At 40.9% G+C, this 15,649-nt stretch overlaps 1 protein-coding gene across 8 annotated transcripts in view; it reads left to right on the top strand.

Annotated features, from left to right (window-relative positions):
- Positions 1–15,649, top strand: part of Nak (Numb-associated kinase) — a 264,091-nt gene that overhangs the window by 51,198 nt on the left and 197,244 nt on the right. For all 8 annotated transcript variants that reach the window (XM_076183446.1, XM_076183436.1, XM_076183397.1 and 5 more), the window contains exons 4-5: positions 4,098–4,209; positions 6,203–6,406. In XM_076183446.1, the coding sequence (XP_076039561.1) occupies positions 4,098–4,209; positions 6,203–6,406 (316 nt within the window). The remainder of the gene's footprint in view (positions 1–4,097; positions 4,210–6,202; positions 6,407–15,649) is intronic.

Genomic DNA, 15,649 nt, shown 5'->3' with positions numbered 1-15,649 from the left:
TAGATGAAACTTACAGGGAATATTACTTTTAGTAACTGCTAGGGCCGATTGTTCGAATATTTTGAATAGGATGAAAGAGTTCGGAGTAATAATGGAAACGACCAAAAAAAAATTATTTTTCACGATTATTGCCGGACATTAAAATTGAAATGCCTGTATGCAAAAGTATAAAGGAAATTGTTCAATTACTCAATGACCGGCCCTAGGTGTGCCTACTGACTAATCATAGCCAAAATATAAAACAAATTGGTCCACGTATTATGGTGCTGTGCACTTTTAAATGTCACTACTGGTATACGTACATGTGTACATATGTACATGTGTACATACATTCTGTTTCACCTAAAATGTAGGCAACATGGATACCTATTTACCTCAGAATTTTCAGCTCTTTACTCTAAATAGTTTAGAAAATGACCTCCAGGTGTCGCGTACCCCCTTAATCATGAGATCTCTTCTGTCAGTGTAATCTATCCCCTTTAGTGACCTTGACCTGACTACTGTAATCATATCATCTCTTTCTCTTTAATTTTTCAAAGTTGGCAGACCCAGCATTTTAAGTCTTTCCTCGTATGGTTTATTTGCCAGGCTAGGGACCAGTTTGTTTGCTGCCCTTTGTATTCTCTCGATCTTGCTAATATCTTTCACTCTGTGGGGGGACCATACTAATGACTTGGTTTAATGTTGTGAACTCCCGCTATCAGGAAGCTAGGATGGTGCCCCTCACAGAGGACTTTGTAACGTGGAATTTAATTAACCATGCCCTTGATTCAACTCACATGCAGCAGGGTTGTATTGCTGTCACCACAACCTCCATGCCCACTCAGCCAGTGAGCATTCAGTCATACTACTGAAGCATTTTCTAGTCATGGTCAGATGATGGTTTCCTACTCTATTACATTTACAGGGTGTTGGAAATAAATTTGATAAATTTTTATCTACTGTCATTTCAGAACCATTTGAAGGATTTAATAGCGGTAAAGTGCAGCGGATAGCTGAATCTGTGTACTATTGGTGGGTGTGAGAGCTAGAGAGCATGGATGACTGGTAAGCACCAGAATATTGGAAGCAGTGGCTAGCAGGAGGATCATAGCAGGTGTCCGCACAATGAAATTCATCAAGAAGCTGCAAAAAAAAAAAAAGTGTGGCAATTTCTAGGCAAGGTAATGTGGACCTTGGTGAGAGAGATAGGTGTCGAAGTGGCAACTATGAAGAAAGTGCTGAATGAAGATCTTCATTACTCCTCATACAAGAGGCTAAAGGGCCAACTTCTCACCACCAAGGCCCAAGAGATCCACCTTATGTAAGCCAAGAAACTCCTCAACAAGGTTAAAGACCTAGTCAAGCCGGGGATGCTCTAGTTTTTCTCAGAAGAACTTCTGGTAGAACCAGTTGCACAACACGCAGAACAACAGGCGGCTAGTGTACAGTCCACATGAAGTCCTGCACTTCATGAAGACCAAGATCCCTCAAACTGTGGTGGTCTTTGGTTGTGTTTCCAGTGAAGGCCACTTCATGCCACCCCACATCATTGAAGAGGGACTCGGACTCACTTCAGAAGGCTATACTGAGTTGCTGTCCACTGTTGTCTAGTGCTGGGTAGAGAGGGTGACTGTCGGAAAACCATGTGTGTGGCAGCAGTACTCAGCTCTGTATAACACATCTAGGAAAACCCAGAAGTGGCTGTCTGAAAACTTCTACGACTTCACCAGTCTCAACATCTGGGCCCCCAACTCACCTGATTGCAACCCCATGGACTATTATGTGTGGGGTGTAGTTGAAAAAGACACCAATTGTACCACCTGCAACACTAAGGACAAGCTGATTGCCAGGATCAAACTGGTGTTCAGGTGTCTCTTGAAGGACACCGGGAAGGCCGCTTACTGCAGTTTCAGGTCCTGCCTGGAGGCTGTGGTGGAGGCTCAAGGCGGCATCTTTGAGTGAGCTGTATTTGGCAAAAGATCCTCTAAGAGAAGCACTTTGAATTTTGAGAATACATCTATTTTTGGCCAAGATATGATTTTTTCTTTCCTTTCTGAAAGTGTCAAATTTATCCCGAACACACCCCATATATTTTCTAAACCAGAATTTTTGCTTCCCTCACTTTCCTCCAAAAGAATACTTTCTTTTGTGAAGACTAACTGAAAACTTTTATTATTTCTATATGAGCTGGGGTCTTAAAGACCTCACCGCCCCATTTTAACTTGGTGATTACTTCCCTTTGTCTCAATTTACCATTTATAAACCTGTAAAACAGTTTTGGTTCTTTGCATTTATCTAATACACCTCTTTCAAAATTGCTTTCTTCCTACCTGTGAATTCTTGTATAGTCGTTTCTAGTTTGTAAGCTTTTGTTGAATTGCTTTATTTTATTGTTTATTGTTTTATTGCTTTTGTTTTATTTATGGAGTAAAGGAACTTCAAGATGATGTCTGGCTCTTTTGTTAATAGCAGATCTGATCTTGTGGGAATGTCATTTCCTCTTACCCAGGGCACTTCCTTTACCCACTGGGTCAATGTGTTGTTCACTGTTGTTCATTGCTATATTTAACAGGGTATTTCCCCTGGAATCTGCTTTGCCACTTGCATCCTATTCCTCCCAGTTGACCACACTGGAATTAAAATCAATAAGGACATTTTTTTTGAAGAACTGTATCCAATAATATTTTGTGGTATTAACCCCTTCCATACGGTGACACCTACGTAGGTGTCATGAGGAGCAAGTGGGTACGCGAGGATGCCGACATCGGTGTCTTGATTATATTTATTGTAGTCGTACCTGTGTGACCCCCATACTCTGTAAACTGGCTTCATTATATTTTCTATGGTTATCAAAATTCACGGGTGAAAGAGAACGAGCGATAGAGCAGTGACTTTATTTTTTATAATGCTAGTATTATGATGCAACATCGCACGTCTGGCAGCTAATGCTGCCAGATGTGTGACGTGGCCTATATTGAAGGGGTTAAACCTCATTCTAAACTCTTGTCTTGGAGGAGGGGGGAACATGCCACCATGAAGTATCTTCTATTCTGTCCTTTCGTTCTAATTTTCAGATGGATTGCTTCAGCCATGATTTCTCCCAGATTTGCCTCTTCCACATTTATGTCACTTCTCACAACAAACATTACTCCACCCATTTCATCTTCTGTCTCTTCTCAAGGAGGTTATGTATTGTTCCCTAACAGTAGATAATTTTTTTGGGTGAGTTTGGCCCCCCACAAAATGCAAAATATCAGGCTCTTTTATCCAAAAGTAGTTATTTATCTCCAGCCTGGCTGATAGCAAACCATCAACATTAGCATCACTAGTTTAAATTTCCTTGTCGTGTTTCCTTTGCAATACTGCCTTCCTCTTTTTTTTTTTAGAAACAATTTCCTCATTCTGTTTCACAACTAAAAAAAAAAAAAAAAAAATGATAAAACAAATGAATAGATAAAATAGAATAAAAATATAAATCTTCTGTCCTCACTTCATTTTTGACTTTGACTTCCTCTAAGAGCTTTTGTGTCTTTGCTTGTTTCTCTTCATTGATATAATTACTTATTCAAATATTTTTTTTTTTTTTATTTCCTCTTGCACTAACTTCATGGAATTACCTTCATGACGTGTCTGGCAGTAGTTCCTTTTTTTGCCAGTTAGTTCCAAAGAAAAATCTCTCCCAGGAAAAGCAAGAACCTCATTTGTATGATGATGTTCAGATCACTATACAGTTCCAAAACAATATCAACACAAAATAGGCCTAACCACACACAAACTGCCCCAGATGCAACCATCATACAAAAGTCACCAAAAACATTCTACACTACCTCATGCTAACCATTCCTAGACAATATAATATTTCTTTCTCAAGTGAATTATGGGATAATTTAGTGACTTACTGGATACCTGGGAGATCTGATTCTCTTGCAAGAGAGATCTAGGGCAACAGACTAAATGATTGACCTCCAAGATGTGTGTCATTTTGAACAAATACAAATTCTTTATTTATTTATTTTTTGGTAAGAATTATGTATTTGTTTTTCAGTAGCTTTGGAGTAAATTTTATATGAAATTATTTTGATTTGCTTGGTGAAAGATGTATATGTGATTTTCAGGTTAACTACAGGATTGCAGGAGGTAGAAGTGTTGAAGATTTTCTGTGATGTATGTGAAGCTGTCTCTCGCCTTCATCATGCAAATCCACCTATCATTCACAGGGACCTCAAAGTAAGTGTTTCTGGAATGTGTGTATTGGGCAAAGTCACTGCCGCTTTGTTACGGGCGAACTGAGTTCGAGTCCTCGGTTCGACCACGTTTCAACTTCCAACATATGCCTCCTTCGAGCTACTCTCAGTCTCGACTGCGATGGCATGGAATTAAAAGTTATTTGTGGTTGAAAAGATATATATATATATATATATATATATATATATATATATATATATATATATATATATATATATATATATATATATATATATATATATATATACCGTATTTTCCGGCTTAAAATGCGCATCGGGTTATAATGCGCACACATGCACTTCGTTATCTCAGTACACAGATAGCGCGCACCGACGTATAACGCGCATGCCAGGAAAAGTCACTGGTGGCTAAAGCTCGTGAACTGCATGTATGCGACTCCTGCTTGCGTTGTTCCATTGTTTTGTGGGAAATTTGAGCCATGAAAAGTTTATTGAATACAAAATGTACATGAAAAATTTTGGATTTTTACAGAAAATTTTTAATTTACTATCCTGAGGGAATAATTCATCTTACAAGTTTTTATCACCGTGTTCAAGTTTTTATCACCGTGTACAAGTTTTTATCGCCATGCAGCAACTATGTTTCGGTTCATAAGTGTCTTTACTGAAGTGACGTTTAGTTTAACAAACTCTCGCAAGAGGGTGTTTAGTGTAGGCTAGATTGGCAATAGAACTGTCAATCTCGATCCTGATCTCGCATATTCCGGGTGAGCTAAAACGGCCAACGTTCATGATGTTGGTACCAGTGCTGTTTTACGGATCCCAAATATTTGCATAGATTACGATAATTAATGTTAGTAAAAATAAACCAATAAAATAACGGCGATTAATTACTTAGTATCATGTGAATGAGGTTACATGGAGAAGTATTTTTCATTGGCTAGAGCCACCGCTGGGAAATCTGTTGATTTGTCACTAAATTAAGTGTCAGTTTAGGCATCAATCAGGACACAATTAAGAAAAAGTCGGAACTACATGTACCGGTATATGACTCATGTTGTGTGTTGGTCCCTTATTACTTTGTAGCTTAAATAGTTTGTAGGAAATATGATCTAAAAAAAAGTTTATTGGAAGTAAAATATACAGAAAAATTTCGGGAATTTTACAGAAAATTTTCATGTTATATCTTGAGGAAATAATTTGTCTTTACCATTTTTTATTTAATACTGAAACAAACTACAGACTTTCGTTTTAGCTTTGAACCTACAATGACAGTGGTGAAATAGGACAGTCTCTCATCGAGGTGACGTTTAGTTAATATAACTCCCGAAAGAGGGTGTTGTAGTCAGGTGTTTGACACGAGTTTATGAACGGCCGCAACGGAATTTGTACCGTACCTAAAGTGAAGCAACAAAGCCAACATAAAAATTCAAACTAGGATGCTGTGAATATGGGCAAATATCATGAATATTGATCATGTTTCATGGTGTTTAGGCCTATTTAAACATGAAAAATAAGATTCGATAGATACCTACCTATACCAAATATTTATATAGCCCATGCTGGCGTATTCTTTCATGTCACCATGACTGTTCTTCTTGTTCTCACGGAACGTTACGGAGAAGTGTGCCGTCCCGACTTTGTGACGGCCAACATCGTCACGTTGTTGTGAAAAAAATTACACACACAGCCGCAGAATTTTTATCGTAGGCCGTAGATAATGCGCACCACCGGATAACGCGCACCCCCCCATTTTTAGGCCCTTCCAACGGAAAAAAGTCGCGCACTATACGCCGGAAAATACGGTATATATATATATATATATATAATGATGATGATGATATGGTTTTACATCACAAACTGCCCCCTATCAGGAGGCTTGGACAGTGCCCCTTACAGAGGACTTTATAGTGTGAAATTTAATGAACCATACCCTTGGTTCAACCCTGCAGTTGGCAGGGTTCGAACCACCATCACCTTGACCTTTGTCACAAGATATTTTTATTGTCTTACAGGTGGAAAACATTTTAATTGGTAGTGATGGTGGTTTTGTGCTGTGTGACTTTGGCTCAGCCACTCAGCGTGTTCTCTGTGGAATGACCGATGGTGTTGCACGTGTAGAAGAGGAAATAAACAAGTACACTACTCTGGCATACCGTGCACCAGAAATGGTTGACCTGTATACAAATAAACCCATCACTACTAAAGCAGATATCTGGGTGAGTAATGCTTGAAATATGGATGGTATATGTATATATATAATTTTTTCTTTCCAGCCAAGGTTAGGGGTTCAACTGTTCCACAAGCACTGTTTTTGAGGTGGTGAAATTCATGCTTGGTATGATACAAAAATGGACAGACATAAACAAGATATCTAAATGAAATGCTAAAAATTAGAGGAAAGAAGAATTGTGATAATAAATACTGGGGAGGGGAGGGGTAGTGCTCAGCAGTAATAAAAATCATAGTAAAAATATTATTATTATTATTATTATTATTATTATTATTATTATTATTATTATTGATCTATTTTTTATATACCAAGGGTTTTTTTTCCCGTATAAGGTAAGTGGCCAAGTCAAAAGGCATGCATCTAGTCCTATCCACTACCCTTTTCTCCCTCTCATCATACTACTCATAATAATGATACATATAAAAGCCTTGGTATATGTATGTATTATTATTATGAGTAGTATGATGAGAGGGAGAAAAGGGTAGTGGATGGGACTAGATGCATGCCTTTTGCCTTGGCCACTTACCTTATAAGAGAAAAAAAACCCTTGGTATAGAAATAGATAAATTCCCATTCAACCAGGGCAGTGGACAAGTTACAGGGATGACCTGTCACCCAGGAGGGGCTAAGATAAGAGGGAGGGTGGAGGGGGGTGGAGTGTATTTAGGGATGGAATGGGTGGGAATGGTTTTGTGCCTTTTTCATTTTGGCTACCTCCTTTGTAAGGGGGGAAAAAGCCTTGGTATATGTATGTATTATCAATATTGTGACTACCTTCTTTATAAGTGGGAAGAAGCCATTTGGTGTATACATATGTAAGTATACATGTATGTGTATTTACCTACATAAATATACCAATGGCTGTTTCCCCCTTACAAGGGAGGTAGCCAAAAAACAAAGGGATAAAATCCACTCCAACCCATTTCATCCCCACATACTCCACTCCCATTCACCCCTCCCTCCCTCTTATCTTGGCTCTTCCTGGATGAAGGATCATCCCTGCATCTCACCCACTGCCCTGAGTCAGAAGCAGTGTCACAAGACAGAGCACATCCACAACAAAGCTGCTTCATTTATTTGGTGACCCCCACCCCCTCTCCATCCCCTCATGCTGAAAAAGAGAAGACGGAGAAATCCCTTCAGGCTGCATCAAAATATCATTCACACATACTCCCTCACCCCATCCCCACCCACTCCCTTCCATGCATCACAGCATCATCCATACACAATCATTCTCCATTCACCCCTATCTTCTATATCACCCCTATATCACCCCTAGTCTTCTCCCTTCTGCAATAGACATTCCCCTCTTTCCCAAATCTCCTTTTACCCCATCCATCTCATCCTTGTTCGCCCACCTCATGTTCACCCACCTCATGTTCACCCCTTCCACTTCTGCCTTCCACACCTCTTTTACTAATCTTTCTTCACTCATTCTTTCCATGTGTCCAAACCATCCCAATACTCTTTCATCAATCCTATCTCCCAACTCCCTTTCCACCCCTGCTCCCCTCCTCACCTCATTTCTCACTTTATCCAGCCTCGTAACCCCTATCATACTTCTCAGGCACCTCATCTCAAACACATTCAGACTCCTCCTCTCTTCCTCTCTTATGTTCCATGTTTCTGCTTCTTACATTGCTGTTGGCACAATCACTCCATATCTCTTAGCATCCATTCCCAAAAGTCGTTTTGTTATTACATTTTTTAATCCCCCAAGGCATTTACTCGCTTCTCTGAATCTACATTCTACCTCCACCTCCACTCCCATCCCTGCATGTTGCCCACTGCCCTGGATCATAAGCAGTGTCACAAGACACAGTACATCCACAGCAAGGTATATACATTAAATCAGTTTATTTCTCACACATCCTCCCTCATCCCCCACTCACTCCCCCATTGCCCACTCACTCCCCCATCCCCCACTCACTCCCCCATCCCCCACTCCCCCTTTGTCAACTTGCCCTCCCCCCCCCCAAAAAAAAAAAAAAAAAAAAAAAATGCTGTTTATCTTCCATCCCATCATTTTTGGCTAAGAGCTTTTGTATCTTTGCATGTTCCTCTTTGTTGATATCCTATCTAATTCAAATATTTTTTTTTTTAACTTTTCATCACCTACTAGCTTCCAAGACTTTGATGATTACTTCATTTGCCATGTCTTGAGACTTGAACATTGTTTTCATTGGACCTGTGGCATTCCCCTTATACTGATCTAACCTACATATGCTATCAATCTGGTATGTTACATCCAAGTCTTTTCATAGGGTTGAGGTAATTTACCTAATCTTTTGCATCTCTTGTTCCTGCCATAACTTCCATCAGGTGATGTATTCTTCTAGGCAACTAAAGAGTAAGACTCATCTATTCTTGTCAAGTATATCTCTGACATGAGTGTTTTTTTTTTCTATGGCCTAACTCCAAGAGGAAAAGAAAGTAGAATGTATGTACAAAGGAACATTTTTTATGACTTGTCAAGAAAACATGAGTTGGAACACTTTGAAATACACTAATACTGATCTATGGATAAAGTAGTGAACAAAATAGTAACTACTATTGAGATGCAAGTACATACATACATACATATACCAAAAGCCTTTTCCCCCTTACAAGGGAGGTAGCCAAAACACATACTTACATACATATACCAAGGCTTTTTCACCCTTTCAAGGGAAGTAGCCAAAAAGAAAAAGGCACAAAATCATTCCCACCCATTCCATCCCTAAATACACTCCATTCCCTGAAAAATGGAAAAAGCCAAAACACAAAGGCATAAAATCCACTCCCACCCATTCCATCTCCATACTCTGCTCCCATCTAGCCCCCTTCCTCCCTCTTATCTTGGCTCCTCCTGGATGATGGGTCATCTCTGCGTTTCGCCAACTGCCCTGGGTCAGAAGCAGTGTCGCAAGACATAGCACATCCACAACAAGGCTGCTTCATTAAATAAGCGACCCCCCCCGTTTCCTCATGCAGAAATTGAGAAGTCGTTGAGAAATCCTATCTCTTCATTATACATACATATACCAAAGGCTTTTTACCCTTTACATGGGGGGGGTAGCCAAAAAGAAAAAGGCATAGAAATCACTCCCACCCATTTCCTTTCCCATATTTTCCACTCCCCTCAATATAGGTTTTGAATTTTTCTGTAGACCCTGGAATATTTCTTTTTATTTGCCGTCTCTTTGACACAGCCTGAAGAGATGGCAAGTAAAAAGAAATATTCTAGGGGCTACAGAAAAAATTCAACACTATATTGAGGAGATAGGCTTAAAAAGAAAAAAATATAGATAGAATAATAATAATAATGATAATAAAAGGTAATAATAAACAAATAACAAGAAAAAGAACATCTAAAGCAGTTAAATAGGAACATCACATATCTAATAAGCAACAATCAAAAAGAAAAATGTATAAAGATAATAGAATATATAGAAAAACTGATACTAGCAAAATGGGGAGAACTGTAAAAATCATAAAAAAAATTTAGATTAAATATTACAACCTATAAAGCAGTTGGTGGAACTCAGGATCCTGGAGTGGCAATATCTTCATCATGGGACCACCTCTCAACCCCAAGAGATGGAGGCCAATCAGCCACCGTATACCCCTGCCACCTAACCTCAAACAATTTACCAACATCCCTAACCCTATCCTAGGCAGTGACTTCAATGCCAAGTCATCAGCCTGGTGTGTGAACAACCTTGACATAGACAGAAGGTTTGATCTGCAAACACAACTTGACTCAATGACCATCATGAACAACACTCATAATCACACACATATCCTCCATCAAGCCCTCTACACCCCCTCCTCTCCTGACATCACCTTCTATTCCCCCTGTTTAACCCCAACAATTTCATGGAAAGTGGTCGGAGTCATTGGATCAGATCATCTTCCAGTCATCATAACTGGAATAAATTAGATAAAGAAATAGTGTGCACAAGCACTATTCAAGATTTTAAGAGAAGACTTGATGCTGAAAGATACAAAGACGGGTCACCACAAGCATAGCTCCCTTCCCATATAATACAACTAGGTAAATACAATACACCCCAGTTGGCCATAGACATACATACACCAATTGCAAGAGAGCAAACTGGGAAACTTTCACTTGAGAGACAGAACATATCTTGCAAGTCTTCTGCTCTTTCTGAGGTAAGAATGATGTCATCCGCAAATCTCTGGTTATTAAAATATTCACTATTAATCTTCAAACCTTTATCTTCCTCATCCTTCAGAAAATCTCTTCCAAGCAAGCTGTAAATAATTAGGGTGAAATTGTACTGTCTTGCGATACTCCTGTCTCGATCTTCATCCCTGTGCATTTATGTAGTTGAATTACAGCAGTACCTTTCACATAAACCTTTTCTAGAACCTTTATGATCTGTTTGTTTGCACCCTGCTTGCATAGCAAATTTGATATTGATTTTTGTTCTACAGAGTCAAAGACCTTCTCATAATCTATAAAAACTAAACAAACAGGTATATTGTATGCTATTGTTTTCTTGATTAGTTGATTCATAGCCTGCAAATGGTCCAGAGTCAAATATCCGCTTCTAAAGCCTGCCTGGTTTTTTGGTTTCCCGGTAAAACCTGACTCGGTCTTTTTGTAAGGATTTTGGAAAATACATATATACACATATACCAAGGCTTTTTCCCCCTTACAAGGGAGGTAGCCAAAAAGGAAAAGGCATAAAATCATTCCCACACATTCCATCCCTGAATACACTCCACATCCCTCCACCCTCTCTCCCATCTTAGCACCTCCCAGATGACGGGTCATCCCTGCACCTTGTCCACTACACAGCACATCCACAGCAAGGCCGCTTCATTAAATCGGCGACCCCCTCTCTGTCCCCCCATTGCATAAAATGAGAAGACGGGGAGAAATCCCTTCAGGCTGTGTCAAATTTTGCTCACACATACTACCTCACCCCCCATCCCCCCGCCTATTCCACCTTATGCATCACAACATCATCCACATACAATCATTCTCCATTCACCCGTCTTCTGTCCTCTCCCGTCCTTCCTCAACAGACATTCCCCTCTTCCCCAAAGCTCCCTTCACCCCATCCATCCACCTCATCCTAGGACGTCCCCTCATGTTCACTCCCTCCACATCTGCCTTCCATACCTCTTTTACTAGTCTTTCTTCACTCATTCTTTCCATGTGTCCAAACCATCCCAATACTCTTTCATCAACCCTATCTCCCAACTCCCTTTCCACCCCTGTTCTCCTCCTCACCTCCTCATTTCTCACTCTATCTAGCCTAGTAACCCCCATCATACTTCTCAGACACCTCATCTCAAACACATTCAAACTCCTTCTCTCTTCCTCTCTCATGTTCCAAGTTTCCGCCCCATACAGTGCTGTTGGCAAAATCACTCCTTCATACAGTCTCCTCTTAGCATCCATTCCCAAATGTCTATTCCTCATTACACTCTTTAATCCACCAAGGCATTTACTCGCTTCTCTCAATCTACATTCTACCTCCACCTTCACTCCACCTTTTCCTGCCACATTTGCACCCAAGTATCTAAAACTATCCACTTCCTTCAGTCGCTCGCCCTTAATGCTCACTTCCAGTCTACTGCCACTTTCACCCCTTGTACATCTCATCACCTTACTTTTACCCACATTTATCTTTAGCTTTCTTCTATCTCATACTCTCCCAAGCTCTGTCACCAACTTCCTCAATCCCTCCTCCGATCCTGCCACAAGCGCAGTGTCGTCCGCAAACAGCAGGTGGCTCACCTCCCACTTTTCTCCATTTTCTTTAACCTCTTCCATACGGTGCCGCCTACGTAGGCGGCATGAGGAGCAAGTGGATACGCGAGGTTACCATATCGGCGTCTTGATTATATTTACTGTAGTTATCTCTGCGTAACTGACATACTCTCTAAACTGGCTTTGTCACATTTTCTATGGTTATCAAAATTCACGGGTGAAAGAGAGAACGATCGATATAAGCGGTGACTATTTTTAATGATGCGAGTATTATGACGCAACATCGTACGTCTGGCAGCTAATGCTGCCCGCGAGATTTTGGCCCGGATTGAAGTGGTTAACCATCTCCAATCCCTGACCCACTACCCTTGCATTTACCTCTCGCACTACCCCATCCATGCATAAGTTGAACAGCCAGGGCGACATAATGCAACCTTGACGAAGTCCCACCTTTACCTCGAACTACTCACTCTCTCCATTTCTAATCCTGACACAAGCTCTACTTCTCTCATAAAAACTCTTGACAGCTCCCAGAAGCTTTCCTCCTATCCCATATATCTGCATAACCTCCCACAGTGCCTTTCTGTCTACCCTATCATAAGCCTTTTCCAGATCCATAAAAGCCCAAAAAACATCCTTCCCCTTTCCTAGCTTTCTCACATTCTGTCTTACCACAAAGATCTGATCTACACAACCTCCACCTGTCCTAAGTCCACACTGTTCCTCACCAATCTTGGAAAATACTTTATATATATTTGATAACAAGCTAATCAGTCTGTAGTTACTGAGGTATTTCTAATCTTTTTATATATATATATATATATATATATATATATATATATATATTAAACAACATAACTAAAGCATTACACCATGATTCAGGAACACTTTCTTGACATAAACACTGTGTGTACAATGGAGCTAATTTAATATGAAGCTCTTCCCCTGCATCTTTCAGAAGATCTATCAATATACCATCTTCCCCAGATGATTTTCCTCGTTTCATGTTTCTAAGAGCAAACTCTACTTCTTCCTTTGTAACTTCTGGTAAACTACAAATGTCTTCAGATGTAAAATGGGGTAAGAGTATGACAGAAAATTTTGAAAGTAATAAAAAGATGTTTTGGAAGGAAATTAAGAGAGGAAGAGGAGGTGGAGGTGAATCAAGTGGGGAAGAAAAGGTAAAAGGTACAGATGGAGAGATGATAATGGAGGAGAGGGCAGTAAGGGGAAGATGGGCAGAATATTTTAGGGAGTTGCTTAATGTGAAGGAGGATAGGGAGGGAAAGATAGCTGCAGTGGAAATGCTAAGAAAATGAGTGTGATGAGTGAGGAAAATGGAGGAGAAATAAGGAAGGATGAAGTGAAGGCAGCAGTCAGGATGATGAAGGCGGGTAAGGCACATGGTCTGGATGGATGCCATGCAGAATGTCTTAAAAAAGGAGGTATAGTGATGGTGGACTGGTTGGTGAGGTTATTTAATGTTTGCTGGAGAGAAGGTAGAGTGCCAGAGGACTGGAGGAGTGCGTGTATAGTTCCACTTTACAAGGGAAAAGGGGACAAGTGTGAATGTAGTAGTTTCAGAGGGATTAGCTTGTTAAGTGTAATTGGGAAGGCTTATGGGAGGATCTTGATTGAGAGGATTAGGAGAGGAACAGAGGGAGTAATTGGTGAGCAACAGTGTGGGTTTAGGACAGGTAGAAGTTGTGTAGATCAGGTTTTTGTGGTAAGACAGATATGTGAGAAAGCTATAGGTAAGGGGAAGGATGGTTTCTGGGCCTTTATGGATCTGGAAAAGGCGTACGGCAGGGTAGACAGAAAGGCACTGTGGGAGGTTATGCGGATATACGGGATAGGAGGAAAGCTTCTAGGAGCTGTCAAGAGTTTTTATGAGAGTAGTAGAGCTTGTGTCAGGATTAGAAATGGAGAGTGAGTGGTTTGAGGTAAAGGTGGGACTTCGTCAGGGATGCGTTATGTCACCCTGGCTGTTCAACTTATACATGGATGGGGTGGTGTGAGAGGTGAATGCAAGGGCAGTGGGTCAGGGATTGGAGATGGTTAAGGAAAATGGAGAAAAATGGGAGGTGAGCCAGCTGTTGTTTGCGGACGACACTGCGCTTGTGGCAGGATCGGAGGAGGGATTGAGGAAGCTGGTGACAGAGTTTGGGAGAGTGTGTGATAGAAGAAAGCTGAAGATAAATGTGGGTAAAAGTAAGGTGATGAGATGTACAAGGGGTGAAAGTGGCAGTAATCTGGAAGTGAGCATTAAGGGAGAGCAACTGGAGGAAGTGGATAGTTTTAGATATTTGGGTGCAAATGTGGCAGGAAAGGGTGGAGTGAAGGTGGAGGTAGAATGTAGATTGAGAGAAGCGAGTAAATGCCTTGGTGGTTTGAAAAGTGTAATAAGGAATAGGAATCTGGGAATGGATGCTAAGAGGAGACTGTATGAAGGAGTGATTTTGCCAACAGCACTGTATGGAGCAGAAACATGGAACATGAGAGAGGAAGAGAGAAGGAACTTGAATGTGTTTGAGATGAAGTGTCTGAGAAGTATGATGGGGGTTACTAGGCTAGATAGAGTGAGAAATGAGGAAGTGAGGAGGAGAACAGGGGTGGAAAGGGAGCTGGGAGATAGGGTTGATGAAAGAGTATTGGAATGGTTTGGACACATGGAAAGAATGAGTGAAGAAAGACTAGTAAAGGAGGTATGGAAGGCAGATGTGGAGGGAGTGAACATGAGGGGACGTCCTAGGATGAGATGGATGGATGGGGTGAAGGGGGCTGTGGGGAAGAGGGGAATGTCGGTTGAGGAAGGACGGGAGAGGACAGAAGACAGGGGTGAATGGAGAATGGTTGTATATGGAAAATGTTGTGATGCATGAGGTGGATTGGACGGGGGAATGAGGGTGAGGTAGTGTGTGTGAGCAAAAATTTTTGACGCAGCCCGAAGGGATTTCTCCCCGTCCTCTCCTTTATATGGGGGGACGGAGAGGGGGGGGTCGCCGATTTAATGAAGCGGCCTTGCTGTGGATGTGCTGTGTCCTGTGACACTGCTTCTGACCCAGGGCAGTGGACAGGGTGCAGGGATGACCCGTCATCTAGGAGGTGCTAAGATGGGAGGGAGGGTGGAGGGGTGTGAAGTGTTTTCGGGGATGAAATGGGTGGGAATGTTTTTGTGCCTTGTCCTTTTTGGCTACCCCCCTGGTAAGGGTGGAAAAAGCCTTGGCATATGTATGTATGTATGTAACTGGTTTTGAACAAGTAAAGCTTTTGGTAAAATTCTTCTACTTTTTTTACCACTCCATCTCTGCATTTAATGATCTCTTCATTTTGGTCTTTCAGAGATATATTTTGCTGCCTTCCTAAAGCTAGCCTGTGCTTGACCCTATTATTACTTTTACCTTAGCACCTCCTGGTGCTAAGGTAAAAATAATAATAGCCTAATGTCACTCTCTCCCCTTGTACATCTCATCACCTTACTTTTGCCCACATTTATCTTCA

The sequence above is a fragment of the Oratosquilla oratoria genome, chromosome 1, assembly GCF_046742065.1.
Source record: "Oratosquilla oratoria isolate Oo_2021 chromosome 1, ASM4674206v1, whole genome shotgun sequence".
Taxonomy (NCBI): Eukaryota; Metazoa; Arthropoda; class Malacostraca; order Stomatopoda; family Squillidae; genus Oratosquilla; species Oratosquilla oratoria.
Note: the sequence above shows the minus strand (reverse complement) of the source record. Positions and strands in the feature narration are given on the sequence as shown.